Source organism: Nicotiana tomentosiformis, chromosome 1, assembly GCF_000390325.3.
Source record: "Nicotiana tomentosiformis chromosome 1, ASM39032v3, whole genome shotgun sequence".
Lineage (NCBI taxonomy): Eukaryota > Viridiplantae > Streptophyta > Magnoliopsida > Solanales > Solanaceae > Nicotiana > Nicotiana tomentosiformis.
This window is the reverse complement of record NC_090812.1, coordinates 45,605,677-45,625,544: the sequence shown is the minus strand read 5'-3', so window position 1 is coordinate 45,625,544 and position 19,868 is coordinate 45,605,677. Positions and strand designations below refer to the sequence as shown.

General features: G+C 36.1%; 1 protein-coding gene across 1 annotated transcript; it reads left to right on the top strand.

The window, feature by feature from the left end:
* The first annotated feature begins 15,641 nt into the window (after positions 1-15,641).
* On the top strand, positions 15,642-17,318 carry LOC104108749 (tyramine N-feruloyltransferase 4/11-like). The gene is made up of 2 exons (XM_009617868.1): positions 15,642-15,887; positions 16,836-17,318. Exons 1-2 carry the CDS (start codon positions 15,642-15,644, stop codon positions 17,316-17,318), a joined length of 729 nt encoding a protein of 242 aa, XP_009616163.1.
* Positions 17,319-19,868: the final 2,550 nt, after the last annotated feature.

Sequence of the window (19,868 nt, the reverse complement as noted above, 5' to 3'; positions counted from 1 at the left end):
GGAAAATATATATAGGAGAGCTCGAATTCGTTATAACTTCGAGGGAAAAAAAGAAAAAGAAAAACTATGGATAACTTGAAGCCGGGTCGGTTCTTATTAGTGTACATCAAAGTTTGGGCCTTTATACAAGCCCAAGATGTCTCATTTTCTCGTTGTCGGCTCAATTTATTCCCTCCTGTAAAATACTACTAGTAATTTTATTGGAAAATGACATTGTAAATCCACTAAAATAATAGTCTAAAAGATATATATATATATATATATATATATATATATATATAGTATATAAAAAATACATAAATTTTATATATTTTTCGTGTATCGAATGTAAATAATTTTCGTTACGGGCTAAAAATAATCTTTGACCAATTTTATTTCATCTAGTAGTTCCGAGTCTTCCGACAAGTCATCAATCTTCATTTAATTTTCTATTTAAGTGTACAGGAAATCCTGAATTCGCAAACTAAACTTTAGATATTGTACACATGAGATATTTTAGTAAACATTGCATGGGGCGCCCTATTTGGTCGCCCCTTTTTAACATGTACCCGCTTTGTTTTTCTGTTTGCATCCGCACCCATTTTTTTGTTAAAAGCCTTTTAAAAAGATAATTTTGCCCTTCTTTATTAAAAGACTACTTTCTCTCCAAATATACGATATTCTACTGTCTCTGTCTTTCTTCTCCTGTTCTTCGCATTTTTTGATTTGTTTCCCTCTGAAATCAAACGATTTTCGATTCTTCTTGATTTTTTAACTGTTTGTTCCCCAATAACATTACGTTTAATCACAGGTACATTGCATTAACTTTGATTAGTGCATTAGTTTTCTAGGTTTTATTTTTACGATTGTGTTTTTAGGTTTTTTGAACGTGTGTTTGTGTTTTTGATAAAAACTCTATAAATTCTTCAGTGATTTTTGGATACTTTGATATTTTTAACAATTTTGAGAGTAAAATAAGTGATGCTATTAAAGTGTGAAGTTTATAATACTTCAATGATAACTTAATTCTAGGAGCTGAAGTTTTGTTTTGTGTTTTGTGTTTTTGTTATATTATTTTATGAACTTCAGCATTATTTGGAGTTGAATTTGTGTTATGTATTTGTAACTTCTGCATTTCTAGGAGCTGAAGTTTTATTTTGTGTTTGCTGAACTTCGAGTTTTTGCTGAAGTTTTTGTTTTATAACTGTTGAACTTCAGCATTATAGTCCTGAAGTTTTTGTTTTTGTATTTACTGAACTTCGAGTTTATGCTGAAGTTTTTGTTTTGTAATTGGTGAACTTTCAGCATTCTAGGAGCTGAAATTTTATTTTGTATTTGCTGAACTTCAGCATTCTAAGAGCCATGCCAAGACTGTTACAGTTTTTGCTGAAGTTTTTGTTTTGTAACTATTGAACTTCAGCATTATAGTCCTGAAGTTTTTGTTTTTGTGTTTGGTGAACTTCAAGTTTATGCTGAAGTTTTTATTTTGTAATTGGTGAACTTTCAACATTCTAGGAGCTGAAGTTTTATTTTGTATTTGCTGAACTTCAACATTTAGGAGCTGAAGTTTTTATTTTATATTTGCTGAACTTCAGCCTTCTTAGACCTGAAGTTTTAACGGATATTTGTTCTGACGTTATTTTTCCTATATTTTATTTTTTTTGAACATATGGCATCTACGAATCCTAAAGCACCTAAAGATCCTAAAGCACGTAGAATACGTAAATCTCCTTTAGTCCCTATTGCTATACCTACAAAACCAGGGGACGGATATTATGAGTTTGGAGATTGGTTTAACTGTTGTGCTTATTGGAAGGGGAACAACGGATTGAAGCATTATATTACAACTTTCTTGACTCCTACACAACAGCAGAAGCTGGATAATGGTACATTTCGGTATATTATGGCTATGGAGAATTTTTATTGCAGCATGAAGTTGGATTATTGTTTGATTCTTTCTCGCGTATTCACCAATGACCGAGACTCCATTAGTTTCAAGATTTTTGGTTATAATGTGTCGTTCACTCTTGAAGACTTTCATATTATGTGCGGTTTGAGGATCACATCATATGATGTTGAAAAACCAGTTAAACAAGAGAGCAAGATTCTGAAGCGCTATTTTGGCAAGTCTAAGGGTGTGACCTTGAAGGACATTTGAGATTATATGACCCGGAATAAAATTCAAAAGGATGATGTGAATTTCAAACACGTATGCAAAAGTGATGAAGATGTTGTGAAGCTTATGAAAATTCTTGTTGTGGAGTCTGTTTTGTTTGGAAAAAAGAATTAATTAACTGTGTCGGCGGATTATGCAGCTATTGTTGAAGATGATAAGGCTTGTGTTGATTATCCTTGGGGTAATGCGTCTTATGAGAAGCTCAGTACCTCAATGAAATATTCTTTGAACAACCAGGACAAAAAGAAACCAACTGAGTATACTGTAGGTGGATTTCCATTTCCACTATGTGTTTGGTTCTATGAGCGCTTCCCATATATTCGGGAGAAGTATTTAAAAGAGGAAGACTTCCTTGATACCCCTCAAGTTCCCAGGATGTTACGTTATGTATCTTTGGGAGAGCCTAAATATAAAGAACTTTATGAGGATTACTTCAGTAATCATGGTATAAGTTAATTTTTTTTTTTTTCTGTAGTTGTGTTAATATGTTGACGTATCACTTTTATTTTATTTTCATAATATACTTTTTTGTATTAAACAAAAATATCGAACATTTAGGATAGTGGATATAATTCCTATCGAAGAGGAATTGAATTCAATGCCTTTAATTGGACAATTACCATGCAGCCGGATTCGTTCAAAGGTACTGAATCCGGTTCCATCAACTGGTGAATCACCACATAGTCGAAGTCGATCAAAAGAAGCCAATCGAACTCCTGTAATTGGTGAATCATCGCGTAGTTGGAGTTTATCAAAAAAAGCCAATCGAACTCCTGTAATTGGTGAATCACCTCGTACCAGAGTCGTTCTAACCGTTCTACAATGGCGTTTGACAATGATGAATTAGTCAAAACAATATGTCGTGTAAGTTTTGAGCTGAAGTTTTTTGTTTTTGTGTTTTGTAAAACTACATCATGTTTTAGCTGAAGTTCTTTGTTCTGTTTGTGATGAACTTCAACATTCTAGCAACTGAAGCTTTGTTCTGTATTTGTTGAACTTCAACATATTTTTAGCTGAAGCTTTGTTCTGTATTTTGCTGAACTTCAGCATGTTCTAGCTGAAGCTTTATTCTGTATTTGCTAAACTTCAACATGTTTTAGTCGAAGTTTTGTTATGTGTTTGGTGAACTTCAGCATTCTTTTAGACCTGAAGTTTTGTTCTGTGTCTCTATACTAGAGGGTAACGGGGGAGGTTGAAAGACATGTAGAGGAAGAAAGACACATGATCGCGAAAAAAGTTGTTGAGAAGTTTCAATAGGATGATCGATCTTCTATTGTGGATGAGGTTATGATAAAAGTCAAGGTAAGCTTATTTATAGAGAAGTCTTTTTTTTTTCTGCTAATGTTATTCAGATTAATCATTGTTAGTAATTTTTTTATAGGAATATTTTGATGAGAGGTTAGAAAAGTTGTTTAAGATTGTCGATAAATAAAAAAGAATGGATGATGGTGATGCAGATTTTGATTTGATGAACTATAGACAATATGATAGGATGAATGACTCGTTCGAACCTCTATCGGATATTAATGCTGCTCATGATCCACTGCATAAAGTCGCAGATGAAAATATAACATGTGGGGAAGTGGCTCTTGAAGGCAATATTCAAGTATTCGAGGAAGTTCAACGTGTTGAACAACAAGTTGAAGAGAAAAGTACCAGTGATGATAGACTAAGCAAAGATGGATATGATGAACAGTTATCAACTGAGAATGTAGGAAGCAAGAAAGGTGCAGCTGATGAAGTTGTCGATACTGAAGAACATGCACCGAGTTGTGCTTTGGGTAGTGATATTGCACAAGGCAATGTGTGTGGTGATGGAGATCATGAACCTGTTGGTACTGAAGAACTGACACTGAGTGATGTGTGTACTACTATTGGGAAAGGCAATCCGTTTGCGAACGCAATAGCTATTTGCCAAGAAATTTTAGATGTCGAGACACAGGAAGTTTTTACTACAGGTATAAATATTTCTATTATATATATATATATATATATATATATATATATATATATATATATATATATATCATTGATCCCTCCCCCATCTTTATGAATATGCAGTGGAAGTTAAAAATAGTGGTGCTTCAATTGATACTACTCAAAAACTCTCTGATGATGCTGCATTGCATGAAGATAGAGTTGAGAAAATCCTTCTAGAGAATACTCAAATGCTCTTCGACGTCGTTGCTGCACAATTGAATGAAGCTGGAGCTGCTGAGATTGACAAAGGCATGCAGTCTGGCGAAATCGCAGTGGAAGACAAACGTCAAGGTATTCTATAGATCACAAATTTATTACATTTGATCCAATTATATATTTTCAGTTTGAAATTTTACATACTTTCTTTTCCCTTTTTATGCTTTTTGATGATTATTCAGAAAGACTCAATGCATCTGAAACAGAAATTGGTGAGATCATTCCGCTACATAAAAAAGAAGAAATACATCTATTCATACATGTTGGATCACAGACTGGTGTGAAGTCTGTTTGTATTATTTTTAAAATTTAGTCAGTATTATTGAGTATATTATTTTTTTGCATGAAGATATAGGCGTATCTGATGGTAATGGAAGTGGATCCGTTAGAATGCAAACACAATCTGTGTCGTAACACTTAGACCAGGTAGTTATTTTCTGCAATTCGATTACAAGGTATTTTTTTTGCCTAATGTGTATTTTATATCAGTTATATTTTATGTATATATTTTCCTTACTTTTGCAGATCTCATCTGATGCATCACAACTTCTTCCAAATCCTAAGAGAAGGAAGATGTCCAGTTATCCTAATGTTATGAGTGACACCAGTGATATCCCCAACTTCAAGTTATGTTCATTTTCGCTGGGTAGTATAGAAGGGACTGGTTTAGAAGGTAATTCTGCTGCTATTGTTGTTGGTGAAGAGAGACAAGAACATCGTGAACAGCAGGGAGTTGGTCAAGTATCTGCCACCATGGCTGTGGATTTTTCCCATGTTGCTGAACCGCAACAGTTAGTTATGATGGAACAGCAAGAAGAGCTAGCAAAAAGAAAACCAGATAAAATAGGGAAAAGGATTCGTATGGAGAGTATTTGGTTAAAATCTCCTTACGTCATTCCTAAGCAAAAGCGAATGAGGCAAGATTGGAAAGTAGGAAAGACTACACGAAGGTGTCCCTTCCATTATGTTAATCAAGACAGTGCATTGATGCAAAGATTTACAGACTGGTTGAAGACGATGCCAGTGAATATAATTCCAAGCCATTCAGATTAGCTGGAATTGATATTCCAAAGTCATTTTTTACCGAGCTTGTGGATCCTACCTCTGATTTTTCGGGTGAAGTAAGTTATTAAGTTTGTTTTTTGAATTGGTTTTCAACTATATTTTCCAAAACTTCAGCTTATTTTTGTTTTAAAGTTTTTGTACTATAATTTGGTAAACTTTAGTTTTATGCATGGTAAAACTGCTGAAGTTGTTTAGCTTATTTGCTAAAACTTCAGACTAAACTTGCTGAAGTGTTTGACATGCAGTCTCTAGTTTTTTTTCTAAACTTTAAATCAAACATGCTGAAGTTTTTTAGGTTATTTCCTAACACTTCATACTGAATATGCTTAAGTTTTTATCATGCAGTTTGTAGTTTTGTAATGTGTTTTTTCTAAACTTCATACTTATGCATGCTGAAGTTTTTTATTTCACATATTTTCTTTTGTTGTTGTTCATTTTTAGCATATTAAAGTGGGCGTATATTTCTTGTGCAAAAAATATTGTTATCACCTTCCAAGTTATCCAAAATCAAGATGTGCAGTAACAAATTTAATTTTTGATCGGTATATGACTAAGTTGGCTAGCGTTCATCCTTCAGATGAACAGAAGGAGAAAATTAGAATAAGGAAGGAAAAGAGAATGGAGGAGAAAAAAAATGGAAGGGAAAAAGAGCAAATCAAAGAGAAAGAGGACTGCCAAAAAATAGGAATGTGAGGATTATGAAGAAGAAGAAGAAGTGGAGATTGAGGATCTTACCGAGTTTACTTGGCTTATTGAAGAAAAGTGGCCAACTACGTAAGAGGCATTGACCTTTCATGTGGTATCACATGGGCATCGGCCGAAAAAGTATTCTTTCCATTTCGACTTAAGCCAAGGTCGGGCCAGAGATCTACGCATTACTTTCTTGGAATTCTGCACTTTAAAGATAAAACTATATATGTATATGATTCCATGAGCAATACGCCATATGAGCGTGCGGTTGAACATATCCAAAATTATGCCCGGTTGATCCCATACTATCTCAAATGCTTGGACTTTGGCACACACAATAAAATATATGGGGAAAATCATATGGAAAAATTTGCAATTAAGTGGATGAACATACACCTACAGGATAACAAGTATGTATTTGGCATATGTTTACCATGCATCTTATGTTTATTATTTTTTCTTCTTGTGTTAACTATTCTTCAATTCTTTTCATGTTCTTTTTGTAGTGTTGGTTGTGGTATATTTGCTCTTAAGTTCCTTGATATGCGGTTGAAGCAAGAAGATGTCTTCAAATTCAATCAAAGTCATGCGTTGATATTCATGAGAGAATTGACTGCAAATCTTTGGGCTCATGAAAAGTGAAAATAAGATAGCGGTTATGAAACTCCAGAAGAGCAACAAGATAGCGGTTATGAAGACACTCTATGTGAATTTTTTCGATAGAGAATAACTTGTAAATAAAAAACAATTTTTTTTCTTTTTTTCAAGGATGTAAGTGAAAACAAAATTGGATTTGTGAATATACATTAATTTGTGTGAATTATGTGATGTCTGTATTTTAAATTTTTGTTCTATTCGCGTTAATTAGTCTTTTAGTTGTCTTAGATTGTATCAAATACTTTTGTCTCTTTTATCATGAACTTAAGTGTATTTTTGTGAAAATTCAGCACACTAAACTTCAGCACGAACTCAATAACTTCTTGTTTAGGCTGAAGTTTTGGATAAAAAGTGTCGACTGTAGGAAAAAAAATTCATTAGCATATTTAGCATATTAGCATATTAGGATATTAGCATGAAGTTTTAAGTTCTGCATGTTTAGTGTGAAGTGTTAGGAAATGAACAAAATAACTTCAGCATGTTCAGTCTGAAGTTTTAGCACATGAACTAAATAACTTCAGCATCTGTAGACTGAAGTTTTAGCACATGAACTAAATAACTTCAGCATATTAGCACATGAACTAAATAACTTCAGCATATTAGCATATTAACATATTAGCATGAAGTTTTAACTTCTGCATGTTTAGTGTGAAGTGTTAGGAAATGAACAAAAAAACTTCAGCATGTTCAGTCTGAAGTTTTAGCACATGAACTAAATAACTTCAACATCTGTAGACTGAAGTTTTAGCACATGAACTAAATAACTTCAGCATATTAGCACATGAACTAAATAACTTCAGCATATTAGCACATGAACTAAATATTATCATATTAACATGAAGTTTTAACTTCAGCATGTTCAGTCTGAAGTTTTAGCACATGAACTAAATAATTTCAGCATCTGTAGACTGAAGTTTTAGCACATGAACTAAATAACTTTAGCATATTAGCACATGAACTAAATAACTTCAGCATATTAGCACATGAACTGAATATTAGCATATTAGCATGAAGTTTTAACTTCAGCATGTTCAGTCTGAAGTTGTAGCATATGAACTAAATAACTTCAGCATCTGTAGACTGAAGTTTTAGCACATGAACTAAATAACTTCAGCATATTAGCACATGAACTAAATAACTTCAGCATATTAGCATGAAGTTTTAACTTCAACATCTGTATACTGAAGTTTTAGCACATGAACTAAATAACTTCAGCATCTATAGACTGAAGTTTTTATGGGAAACTCATTGCTAACCTTCAAAACTTCAGCATGTTTTGTATTTTTTTAACTTGATACTTATCTTTTTTGCATTTACTAGCTACTTTTTGTCTTTTATTACCTACTTCATCTTACATTTAAATTTGTTCGATCGTTTGGTCCATTACAAAGCTTCCCTATCGAGGCCCTTTGACATGAAGTACTATTCTCAAGAATACATCATCCGAGGGTGATGCCCTCTAGTATTCGAGGTTGATTGCAAAAAAGCCTTGGATACTATTGAATTGTCCTCAAGTAGCATATAATTGTTTCCTCGTTAAAAACCTCGCCGGAAAAACCCAGTTAGGATAAAAACCGATCTAAGGGAAAAAGAGTGCAACGCGTACTTTAAAATCTGAGCTCTCGATGTCTTTGGTCGAACTCCTGCAATGAGTTAGCGTCGAATATATATAAATGAAAGAAGGGAGAAAGTCATACCTTAACAATGATATTGTTTGAGAAGTGATATGTTCCAGTTGTTTGGTAGTGGTTCGCCGTCCATCGTTCCGAGTTTATAAGACCCTTTTCCGACTATATCGAGGACTTGATAGGGTCTTTCCCAATTCGGGCCGAGCTTTCCTTCATTAGGATCTCGAGTGTTGATGGTGAACTTCCTTAGGACCGAGTCCCCGACCCTGAAGTGGTGAAGGTTGGCTCTTCTATTATAGTACCTTTCGATTCATTGCTTTTGTGCAGCCATTCGAACGAGTGTCGCTTCTCGTTTATCATCTAATAATTCGAGGTTAGTATTCATAGCCTCGTGGTTCGATTCCTCCGATGCATGTCAAAACCTAGCACTGGGTTCTCCGACTTCGACTGGAATTATGGCTTCGGAGCCATACACTAAGGAAAATGGAGTTGCCCCTGTACTGGACTTCGATGTTGTTCGATATGCCCAAAGGACTTCGGGAAGAATTTCTCTCCATTTCCCTTTAGCTTCGTTCAACCTTTTCTTCAGGTTTTGGATGATAGTCTTGTTCGTCGATTCGGCCTGTCCGTTCCCACTAGGGTGATACGGTGTTGACAATATCCTTTTTATTTTATGGTCTTCGAGAAATTTTGTCACTTTACTGCCGATAAATTGTTTACCATTGTCACATACTATTTCTGCGGGTATCCCAAATCGACACACGATGTGATCCCAGATGAAGTCTATAACCTCTTTTTCTCTCACTTTTTTGAACGCTTGTGCTTCAACCCATTTAGAGAAATAGTCAGTCATAAATAAAATGAACTTAGCTTTACCTGGGGCCGATAGAAGAGGGCCGACGATATCCATCTCCCATTTTATGAATGTCCATGAAGATAGGAATGAATGAAGTTGTTCTCCGGGCTGATGGATCATTGGTGCAAACCTTTGACATTTATCATATTTTCGAACAAACTCCTTAGTATCCTTTTCCATGCTATCCCAGTAGTATCCTGCTCTAATGAATTTGTGAATCAGTGATTCGGCGCCGGAGTGGTTCCCACAAGTGCCTTCATGGACCTCTCGTAAAACATAATCGGTGCCTCCTAGTCTTAAGCACACTGCCAATGGTCCATCGAATGTTCCATCTTCAGCCAATGTGAATCGAGCATCTTTCGTTCGTAAGGTCCTCGACTCTTTAGGGTCCGATGGGAGTTTTTCATTCTTCAAGTATTCAATATATTTATTCCTCTAATCCCAGGTTAAGTTTGTAGAGTTTATCTCGGTATGACCTTCCTCGATTACAAATCTCGAGAGTTGAACGACAGTCCCTGAGCTGATCTCATCTTCCTCGACCGATGACCCCAAGTTTGCAAGTGCATCGGCCTCATTGTTTTGTTCTCGAGGTACATTCTGTAAAGTCCATTCCTTGAAACGGTGCAAAGTTACCTTCAACTTGTCCAAATACCTTTGCATTCTATCCTCTCGAACTTCAAAGGTTTTGTTTACTTGGTTCACCATCAGTAAAGAGTCACACTTGGCTTCAATGACTTCTGACTCCAAGCATTTAGCTAGCTCGAGACCTGCAATCATGGCCTCGTACTCGGCCTCATTGTTAGTCAACCTAGAAGTTTTGATAGATTGCCTAATAGTGCTACCCGCGGGCGGCTTCAAAACGATGCCTAGCCCGGACCCTTTTACATTTGAAGCACCGTATATGAAAAGGGTCCATACCCCCAATAACGTACCCGATTTTAACAAGAGTTCCTTTTCAACTTCGGGTACGAGGGTTGGCGTGAAATCGGCCACAAAGTCCGCTAAAATTTGAGACTTGATTGTAGTCCGGGGTTGATATTCGATGTCGTACCCACAGAGTTCGACGGCCCATTTGGCCAATCGGCCCGACAATCCGGGCTTGTGCAAAATATTACAAAGTGGGTAAGTGATTAATACGCATACGGGGTGACATTGAAAGTATGGTCTTAACTTTCTAGAGGCGCTTATCAGTGCAAGTGCCAATTTTTCTAAGTGTGGATATCTAGTTTCTAATTCTCCTAAGGTTCGACTTACATAATAAACGGAAAATTGCGTACCTTGCTCTTCTCAAACTAGGACACCACTTACCGCGATTTATGATACTGCCAAGTACAAGTAAAGTTTTTTATCTGCCTTTGGAGTGTGAAGTAGTGGTGGGCTCGATAGGTATCGCTTTAACTCTTCCAATGCCTATTGGCATTCTGGGGTCCAGGTGAAATCGTTCTTCTTTTTGAGTAAAGAGAAAAATCTGTGGCTTCGATCCGATGACCTCGAAATGAATCGGCCTAAGACAGCTATCTGTCCAATTAGCCTCTGTATGAATTTTACACTATCCACGACAGCGATGTCTTCGATGGCCTTGATTTTATTGGGGTTGATCTCGATCCCCCGATTCGATACCATAAATCCAAGGAACTTGACCGAACCAACCCCCAAAGCATATTTCTCGGGGTTGACCTTCATGTTATATTTCCTTAAAATCTCGAACATTTCCTGCAAGCCAAATGGTCCTCTGCGCGCAAGGACTTAACTAGCATGCCATCAATATAAACCTCCATTGATTTACCTATTTGTTCTTCGAATATTTTATCCACTAGGCATTGGTAAGTAGTTCCTGCATTTTTTAGCCTAAAGAGCATTACATTATAACAATATGTTCCATAATTGGTGATAAATGAAGTCTTTTCTTGGTCTTTCGGGTTCATTTGGATTTGATTGTACCTGAAATAGGCATCGAGAAAAGTAAGGATCTTGTGGCCGGCCGTGGCATTGATCATGCAATCGATGTTAGGCAGTGGAAAAGAATCTTTGGGGCACGCCTTGTTTAAATCCTTATAATCTACACACATTCTAAGTTTGTCCCCTTTTTTAGGGACTACAACTACATTGGCTAACCATTCAGGATATTTCACCTCCCGAATGGATCATATTTTGAGAAGTTTAGTTACCTCGTCCTTTATGAATGCGTGCTTTACCTCGGACTGGGGTCTTCTATTTTGCTTCACCGGTTTGAATCTAGGGTCCAGGCTTAGCCGATGTGTCGTTACCTCCGGTGGAATCCCTGTCATGTCTAAATGGGACCAAGAAAAACTATCTATGTTATCAATAAGAAATTGAATAAGTTTTTTCCTGAGTTTGGGGATTAATCCCGTTCCTAGGTATACCTTTCGCTCGGGCAGGTACTCGATCAATATAACCTGTTCCAGCTCTTTGACCGTTGATTTGGTGGTGTCAGTATCTTCGGAAACAACAAAAGTTTGAGGGGTCAGAAAATCCTCCTCTTCTTCTTCTATATTCCGCTTCCCTGATTCGGTCGAGGCTGGTAGTTGTGCTTGCTATTTGACTTCCTGTTTATCTTTGATGCTCGACCTTTCCGAGGTTGATAGTGTCGATATCGGGGTCACCTTATCAACCAAAAATATTTCCTTTGCAGCATGTTGCTCCCCATATACTGTTTTTACACCGTCCGATGTCGGGAATTTCATCATTTGGTGGGGAGTCGAAGGGACTGCCCTCATATTGTGAATCTAAGCCCTTTCGAGCAGGGCATTGTACCTCATGTCGCCCTCGATTATGTGAAACTTGGTATCTTGAATAGTTCCAGCCATGTTCACTGGTAGAATAATCTCCCCTTTAGTTATTTCACTAGACATATTTGCCGAGCTACCTGGATCCACTAAAACACGCTTAACTTGAACTTTATTTAATAAGATAGAAATTATCAAAGCATCATTGTGGGGCTGAGAAATGCCTTTTGCTTCTTCTTTGTTGAATGATAAAGTTCCTTCGGGCACATAATCTCGGATTCGTTTTTCCCTAGAGATTGATACCTTAGTGCGTTTGAATATGGGTCCCCGTGGGATGTCGACCCCACCGACGATCATATGAATGACATGTTGGGGTTCCTCCTGCTCATTTTTCCTGTTGGCGTCCCTTTCTTTGAAATGATTCTTGGCTCGATCGCTGAGGAACACTTGAAGATGACCCTCATTGAATAGATGGGCTACCTCCTCCCTTAATTGCATGCAATCCTCGGTCTTGTGACCATGCGTGCCATGATACTTGCACATCAAATTTGGGTTTCTTTGGGAAGGATCAGTTTGTATGGATTTGGGCCACCTAGTATCTCTGATTCTTCCGATTGCCGAAATAATGCCCGATGCATCGATGCTTAAGTTATATTCCGATAACCGAGGTGCCTCTGTGGGATTGGCATACTTGTCAAAACCACTTTTTCTCATAAGTCCCCGAGCATTCTGTCCTTGATCACTTCTTCGATCGTTCAGGGCGGAATTGCATCCTGAACCATTGTTCCTTCGATCTACGGTATATGTTTGATATCGGTCCCTGTTCAACCTTGACTCCATGTCGACGTCCATCTGGTTTTTAACTGTCGACCTTTTTGGATATACTGAACCGGAAGGGGCTCCTAATTGGTCGTCCTCGACCCTGATCTTCGACTGATATCGATTGTGCATATCTACCCAAGTTATAGCTGGATACTCGATCAAATTTTGTTTCAACTTCCGTGATGCTATCGAACTCCGTTCGTTCAACCCTTGGGTGAAGCTTGAATGGCCCAATCATCTGTGACCGGTGGCAACTCCATACGTTCAATTTGAAATCGGGACATAACTCCCTTAGCATTTCATTATCCCTTTGTCTTACCTTGAAAATGTCTGATTTCCTCGTTGCGACCTTTATGGCCCCGGCATGTGCCTTTACGAAAGAATCTGCTAACATGGCAAATGAATCGATAGAATTTGGCGGCAGGTTGTGATACCAAATCATTGCTCCCTTCGAAAGGGTCTCTCCGAATTTTTTCAACAACACGGATTCAATTTCATCATCCTCTAAATCGTTACCCTTGATGACGCATGTTATGAAGTAACATGCTCGTTGGGATCGGTAGTCCCATTGTATTTGGGTATGTTTGGCATACGAAACTTCTTTGGAATAGGCTTCGGAGCCGCACTTGGAGGAAACGGCTTTTGTACAAACTTCTTCGAATCCATCCCTCTCAAGATTGGCGGTGCCCCTGGTATCTGATCAACTCGAGAGTTGTATGTCTCCACTTTTTTATCGTTGGCTTCGATTCTCTTCTTCCCTGATTCAATTCTTTTGGTGAGCTCCTCAAGCATTTTCATTACCACATGATTAGTCCCCGATTCGTTACCATTCGACCTTTCTGGTACTGGCTCGATACGACAAGTAATTTCCGGCTTGACTCTATTCGGAGCTCTATGTTGATTTTGTAACTGAGCAATACCGGCTTGCTGAGCCTGAAGCATTTCGAATATCAATTGGAGACTGACTCCTTCGTCTCCTCTGCCCTGTGTTCCTTGGCCACTAGATCGACCTTCTCTGCGTACACTCCCATCGAGATCTGCGCCTAGGTTCGCGTTTAGAGCAACGTGCAAACTGACATCGACTGGGTTGGCAACCGGTGTTGCCCCGAGATTAGCCTGTGGCACCTCGACTCCTGGAGCGATCACATTTTCATTTTCATCGTGGAATCCGAGGCCATTGTCACCGTGTGTGGATGCGTTTTGTGAGTTTGACATATTTTAACCTGAAAGCATAGACACTCAACAAGAACAAGCGTAAAATAGTGCATTTTACCAGAATCAGTACTTAACAATCACTATTATCCTTAGCCGCACGGTAGGCGCCAAACTGTTTACCCTAAAATCCGAGTAACAATTAAACTTATTTAGTGATTTTAAGGAAACGTAATTTAATCCAATACCAATTGATAAAAAAGGAATTGAATAGATAATCTGAATAGTAAAATAAATCAAACCAGTATTCTAGCAGTGCTTTCGACCTCGATTCGGGATAGTCTCGAGGTTGGGTAACAAGAACAGTAAAGAACAGAAAATAAACAACGATGTATATTAATGGATAGTAAGTGAAATTGAGAGCAGAGTTCGTGTATATTCTTATCAGTCAAAATCTTCCTCCTTCAAATAAATGAGACCCCTCTTTATATAGTAGATGAATCCTAAATAAGGTACAATTCTAATAACGGAAACAAATCCCATGATTGGCATCAATAACTGCTTGATTCGATCTATTCCGAGATTTCTGCTGAGATCTTCGGTCGGTTGCTAATATCTCGCCATTCCGTTATTATGCCTTACTCGAAGTCGGTCATGCTCAGTCTCGATCTTCAGCGAGCACTTCGATCTTCATGCTCCATACTCTGCCATTGAGCTAGAACCTGGTCTATTACGAGCTTACTCTTGAGGTAGCTCCTCGTGCCTATGAAATCGGACATGCCTGATTTCGACCGTATACATGTAGGTTTCGAGTTAAACCTTTATTGAAATTTTACTTGGACATCAAATTTTGAATGAAGTGAAATTTTACAATATATATAAATTAGTTTAATTTTCCCCTTCTATGTTGTGAAATATCAATAGAACTAAGCTCATAATTGCTAGTTTAGCTTAACGTTACGAGCCGATATTACACAATTTAAGAAAGATTGTATGATTAATACAGTACTATTTAGGTGGGTTTAACATTATTTTAGCTTCTTAAATTTTATTTCCTTTGTCATGAGTCGTTATACGATTTTTCAAGTGCTTGCGTCCTTCCGTCTTGTATAAGGAAAGGTGGTGGAAAGAAAAGGGGCTAAAACGATTTAAATAAGTAGGAATAATTGCATGAAGTTCTCTTTTTTTTGTTTTTTCTCTAATCTTTTCTCTTTTTTCATTTATCAGGTTTATGTAGGCACTAATTTGAGATTGTACTATTTCTTCTCAATTGACCATTTACTAGTGCGGCATAACTACAATGCACTTAAACAACTACCCAAAGTCGAAAGAGAGTAAGATGAAGTAATTTTCGTTTCCGCATAGAAACAAATTAAGCCAGTGCAAACTCTTTGCTAAAACCGAAGGTGAACTATTTTTCGTCAAAATCTGACTGCTATGACTACATGACGTGGCAGTCCGAGATGAAGGTGCACAGAAAATTCAGAAATGGACATGATCTCCCATTTGGGAATTGTACGATAAGCTAAGCTGCATCATTTTGGTAATTGCATGCATGCATTTGCAATCTATAAAAAGGCTTACAATATATCAAGATGGCAATCACAACCTGAAGTACACGACCACGTACGATCGACATCCTAAATTAAAAATATCATAGTATATCATATTCCATGGCTTCAGCTCCACACCTTCCAACTGATCCTATTTCATCACCTAACAATGGAAAAACCTTCGACCAAAAACTTTTTGCCAGAATTCGAGTAGCCACTGAATCCGACGTCCCACACATATACAAACTCATGCAACAGTTATTTGCTTACCACAACATTACTCATCTCCTTAAATCCACTGAGAACTCCATTGCCTCGGCGCTATTTAAGCCTAAATTCCCTCATCTTAGTCCTGTTACTGCACTTGTACTCGAAGTCTCACCTTATCAGTTTCCTTATTCCACGTGCAAGGTCGACTCCAATGCAAGGCCATTGAAATGATTACTTTATGCATATTTTTTTATATTTAAAAATAATTTAACTTTAATTTAAACTTCGCATTTTATAACCCTATAAATATTTATGGCTTGTTTTAGACTATAAATTTCAAAAATTTGTCCTTTTTTGTTAAACTTCACACCCAATCTAACACCATCACATAAATTGTGACAAAGAGATCAAAGTCTTATACATAACCAAGAGCTGATCCAGTAGTATAAAGTTGTTTTTATTTGAACCCATAATTTTTAGCCTAAATTTGACTTTATCCGTGTAAAATCCACTGGAAGTGCTGAAAATATTGCATTATGAATCCAGAACTCAAAAAAGGTGATGAGTTTAGTGGTTGGAACTTGGAACCCTACTTGAACCCAAATAATTAAAATATTAGAGCTGCATTTGTATCTAACATATACTCCCTCCGTTCTGTGAACCTGTTTGACTGAGCACGAAGTTTAAGAAAAAATGAAGACTTTTGGAATTTGTGATCCTAAAAAATTTAAAAAGGGGCCCAAAGTATTTGTGTGGTTATAAAAGATTCTCATTAAGGGTAGAATTGTAAGTTCAAGCAAAATTGTTTTCAAATTTAGAAATGGGTCATTCTTTTTGGAACGGACCAAAAAGGAAAAAGGTTCATATAAACCGGAACGGAGGTAGTAATTTGTATAAGTAATTGGGTTAATAAAAGGTTCCAAATTGTACGCTTTCAATAAATTAAATTTGGTTGAGGCTGTAATTAGAATGAGAGAGTAAATCTTGGATTCTCATGTTTCCTCTACAAATTTATTTTCAACTCAACTTTCCTAAACCTAGCTATTCTCGTTTGATTAAACCATAGAAAGTTAGTCATTTTGCCTTCTTCGTATATGATTTTAGGTCATCAATTTCATTGAGCCGCCTCTGCCTCTGTCTGCTGACTTTGATGAAAATCTCCAGGGTGTTCTCCTCGGAGTGAAGGAAATTGATCTCGACAATATGCCCCTCATAGATGAGGAGTCAGAGGAGTTCAGAGATGTCAAAAATCAGCAAGATGATGTTTTTATTGCTGGATATGTCATGTTCTACCCATGCTTCTCTAGTTTTTTCGACAACCCGGTTTTCCACATGGAGGACTTATTTATAAGGGAGTGTTATAGGGGGAAAGGGTTTGGAAAATGGATGTTTTCTACCATTGCGTCGAAGGCTGCAAGAATGGGGTTTTCTTCCATTGATTGGATCGCTTCGCAATGGAATAAAAGTGCAATTCAGTTTTACACTCAAATGGGTGCTAGAATTTCTGATGATTTTCGAGTTTTGAGTTTAGCTGGTAAGGCTCTTGAAGCATTTAACGATGACAGTGACAAAGGATTGTGTTCTTGAAAAAGAATTGCTCCATCGCTGGAACAAGTTTTTATATTGTGTCTTGTCTTGGTTTCACCATATATTATTGTGTTAAATCAGTGCGGTGCACTAAAATAAAGACATGCAGAATAAAAATTGTGTTTAGTTTTCAACTCAAAAATAAAGAAAATATAGTGGAGAGAGTTACAAATTGATTTTTTTTTTAAATTAAAGTTATATTTGGCCATAGTACGTAGTTGTATGTCACATTGTAATCCGTCGGTTTGATTTGTTTCATTCTTGACCGTACGATCTTGTTAGTTTTTCTATTATATTAATATAATGAAAGGGTTAAAAGATAACCTTTTTGAAACGAGCTAGGAAGCAGTCCATAGATTTATCATGTGGTGCAGATAATTGCTTTATTAATTTCTTGTGTTTTATTTTGTAAAATGATTCTTACGTGAACATCGAGAAAAATCCAAAGGTTATCTGCGATAGTCTTAATACTTTATGAAGGGCCATGTATATATTTTGCTAATCTGTATTAATCATTTCAAAGGGTTGACGAACTTGAAAAAAACAAACGTCTTTCAATCGGATCAAATCCTCTATATTTGAGAAAGTTCAAGAGTTTAATTAAGAAGAAATTTTGACCTAATTTTGGCGCAAATAAGAATTGAATAACATATATTGAAAGGTGTAACATCATTGCTAGCTAATGGTTCAATTAGCTACAGCTAGGGGATGCATATATTATACTCCCTCCGTTTCAATTCAGATGAATTAGTTTGACTCGGTATGAAGTTTAAGAAAAAAGAGGAAGACTTGTGAAACTTTTAGTCTAAAAAAAAAAGAGGAAGACTTTTTAAACTTGTGATCTTAAAAGCTTAAGCGGTAAAAGCTAGCTTTGTAGGACCATGACATTTGTGTGGTTATAAAAACTTCTCATTAAGGATAAAATAAAGCGTTTATAGTAGAATTATTTCCAATTGTAAAAATGTGTCACTCTTATTGCAACGGACTAATAAAGAAAGTGTGTCATCTGAATTGAAACAGATGGAGTAACACATTACATGGCAAAACATTTTTGTCACAATGACAAAGCTCCCGTCTGGCCATAGATTTTGGCTTCATTTAAAAAAAATAAATTAAAAACATTGTTTGTTTATGAAATATGATCATGTTTTGGGAAAAAAGATTCAAAAATTTTCAAGTTCCTAAAAACTGATTTAGGGCAGTTTTTGGGTGAAATTTTTTCTTTCTCTTATAATACTTCAACTTTTCTTCAAATAAAATGCATGTCCAAATACAACGACAACTTTCAGAATTTGTTTTTCAATACAACTTCAAAAATTCTTTTTTAAAGTTTCAAATCAAATTTATGTCCAAACACTAGCAAAATATAATGTGACGTAGCAATAAATAGTGTAACGAAAAGTCAAATACAAACTTTACATGATCCCATTAATAAGACTAATTGCTATAAAAGAGTTATGGTGGAGGCATGTAGCCATGTATCCATATTAATGGCAAAACTTGTCACAAATAATATACACTTATAGCAAATGGTTTTATCTTTTATCACGATGAATTAAATATGTAGCTATCTTTACAGTGTTAATGTAGCTACAAGGTGATATATTGCCACAAAAATTTAATATTGTTGCAACAAAAAAATTAAATATGTAATTGCGCTCACATATTAGCCTACAAATTCAAAAATTCACAGTTACATTCATCTCGAAATATGTGGTTAGGCTTCTTATATGTTTTAAGGGGCAGTGCAGCAATAGTCACTTTTAAGCTCGCTATTTAAAATATATTCATAATTTACAATGTATTTAAAGATTTGCCAATTTTTCCAAATTTCAGGACTAAGTATCCTGAATTTGAAAATTCAGGACTTAGTGTCATGAATTTTTGAGCTGCTAATTTGAAATTCAGAACTAAGTGTCCTGAATTTCTGAACCACTAATTTAAAATTCAGGACATAAGATTCGAACTTCAGGACATAATTTTTGAACTTTAAGACAAGATGTTCTAAAGTTTGAATTTTAAGGTTTAAACTCTAGGACGCCGTATCCTGAAATTTGAACGAAATTGGCTAATCTTTAAATACATTGTAAACTTTAAATATATTTTAAACAATATGTTTAAAAGTGGCTACCTAATGTGTTTTTCACATGTTTTAATGACAAAAAATTGGTTTCTTAATAGCTATAGAAGTTTCCATCACAAAATACCTAATTAATATTTTTCGAATTCTCAAATATTCCTTGCCCCATGCATACTATACTAAAACGAGCAAGTATAATGAGCATTAGAAATAACTTGGTCCGATCCATACACATTAACATCTAAATTTTCGTTTTAGTCCCTCGATCAAATATGGACAATCTTTGATTTTGGCCCTTATAATGTCTCAGTTTTAAGCATATTTAACTTATTAATTGAAACCTGCACTTTTGGTCCTTCTAATTATGAATCTTTAAATTTTTACCGGATTATTTACTGTTACAGCATTTGATTACCCATGTGTCATAGTATTAAAGGTGTATTATAACTCCATAATGAGACTATAATATA

Bases quoted from the DNA above. Each gene is read 5' to 3' on its own strand.
- LOC104108749 (XM_009617868.1), top strand. From the start codon at position 15,642: ATGGCTTCAGCTCCACACCTTCCAACTGATCCTATTTCATCACCTAAC. The intron at 15,888-16,835 runs GTACTCGAAGTC...ATATGATTTTAG, and splicing joins TTAGTCCTGTTACTGCACTT to GTCATCAATTTCATTGAGCC.